The sequence below is a fragment of the Terrapene carolina genome, unplaced genomic scaffold (genome assembly GCF_002925995.2).
Source record: "Terrapene carolina triunguis isolate 2854851 unplaced genomic scaffold, T_m_triunguis-2.0 Scaffold31925, whole genome shotgun sequence".
Classification (NCBI taxonomy): domain Eukaryota; kingdom Metazoa; phylum Chordata; order Testudines; family Emydidae; genus Terrapene; species Terrapene triunguis.
Window position 1 is genome coordinate 5,142 of NW_020696276.1, and position 1,619 is coordinate 6,760.

The window sequence follows — 1,619 nt, forward strand, 5'->3', positions numbered from 1 at the left end:
TGAGGGGCTGGGATCCTGGGGGGCAGAGGGGCTGGGGGCCAGGATCCTGGGGGGCGGAGGGGACAGGATCTGATGAGGATCTGGGGGCTGGGATCCGGGGAGCGGAGACAGGATCCTGGGGGGCTGTAGACACAGTTGGACAGGAAGCGGCAGGGAAGGGAGCAGGGTGGGGGTCTTGCTGGCTGAGCAGGAGAGGTGACCGGGTGGGGACGGCCCTGCATGGGAGCTCAGCCAGGCGAAGGGCTTAGTCAGCCAGGCAGCCTGGAGCGCTTTGCCCAGGAGCCGCCCTCTGCAGAGCCCTGGGCGGGGGGCACCCTGCCACTGACCCTGCCCTCTCCCCACAGCGCCGCGGGGCCGTCGGCCCGTCCTGCTGATCTATTCCCCCGACTCCGAGGAGCACAAGGTTCTGGTCTGCACCTTGGCGGACGTGCTGTGCTCGGCGCTGGGCTGCGACGTGCGGCTGGACCTGTGGGAGGCGGGCAGCGTGGGGCGGCTGGGGGCACTGCCCTGGCTCTATGTGCAGCGGGAGCTGGTGGCCCGGGAGCAGGGCACCGTGCTGCTCCTGTGGAGTCAGGGCAGCGCCCGGCTCTACCAGCTGTGGCTGGGGGCGGCCGCAGGCAGCAGCGGCTCTCCGGACCCCCACGATCTGTTCGGCGCAGCCATGTCCTGTCTACAGAGCGAGCTGCAGGTGGGCGGGGGGGCAGGGCAGCTGGGCGACTGGGCGCTGGCCTACTTTGGCGAGCTGTGCAGCCGGCGAGATGTGCCGCCTGCCCTGTGCCTGCTGCCCTGTTACCGCCTGCCGCGGGAGCTGCCTGGCCTGGCCCACTTGCTGCAGGGCAGCGCCCGGCCCCCCGCCTGGCTGCGCCCCAGCACGCTGCTGCACAGGCTGCTCATGTCGGAGAAGAGAAAGTGCCTGCAAGGCAGGGTGGAGCTGTGCCGGATGCAGCAGCCCGAGCGGGCGCCCCTGGCCAGGCTGGCAGCCCACCAGGTGGGGTCTGTGGGGCCCAGCCCCCGCGCCCCTCCAGCCAGGCCGACCTCGCAGAGACCCAGCTGCACCTGAGCATGCTGCAGCGGGCCACGTGCCAAGGACCTGGGCCGGGGAAGGGCTCAGCGTGCTGTAGTTGGGATGATTGGGAGGGTCCCTGGAGATGCCAGAGAGGGGCTGGTGGGGACATGGCTGGGCTCCAGGGTGCCACATCCATTCCCAAGACCAAACGTGTCTGCAAGAGGCTGGCAGCCCCCGGACCCAGGAGAACCCAGGTGTCCTGACAAGGGGCAGCCTGTGAGCCTGGGTTTGCTTGGGGCTGGAAACTGCCTGGTGCAGGGTCTGTCAGGGGCAATGGGGCTTGGACACTTGCCCTCTTGCAGCCAGCTCTTGGGCAGGACCTGCCTCCTCCTCTGGTGACCACTGTGGGGTCTGTTGCCATGGCCACGAGTGTGGAGAGACTATATGGCCCTGAGGGGGAGGGGCAGGGCCTGGGTGGAGAGGGCAGATCTGTGTGGCCCCGAGGGGTGGGCCCCTGGGGAGGGGGTGGGGCTGGCCCTGTCGCGGCCCCCAGGGGAGGGCTCCCAGGGAGGGGGTGGGGCTGGCCCTGTCGTGGCCCCGAGGGGCGGGCTCC

At 70.5% G+C, this 1,619-nt stretch overlaps 1 protein-coding gene across 1 annotated transcript in view; it reads left to right on the plus strand.

The window, feature by feature from the left end:
* Positions 1–1,498, plus strand: part of LOC112124689 (interleukin-17 receptor E-like) — a gene marked incomplete at its 5' end in the record, with an annotated part of 5,526 nt that extends 4,028 nt beyond the window's left edge. Inside the window, one exon of the mRNA XM_026663025.2 lies at positions 345–1,498. Within this exon, the coding sequence (XP_026518810.1) occupies positions 345–1,060 (716 nt within the window). The remainder of the gene's footprint in view (positions 1–344) is intronic.
* Positions 1,499–1,619: the final 121 nt, after the last annotated feature.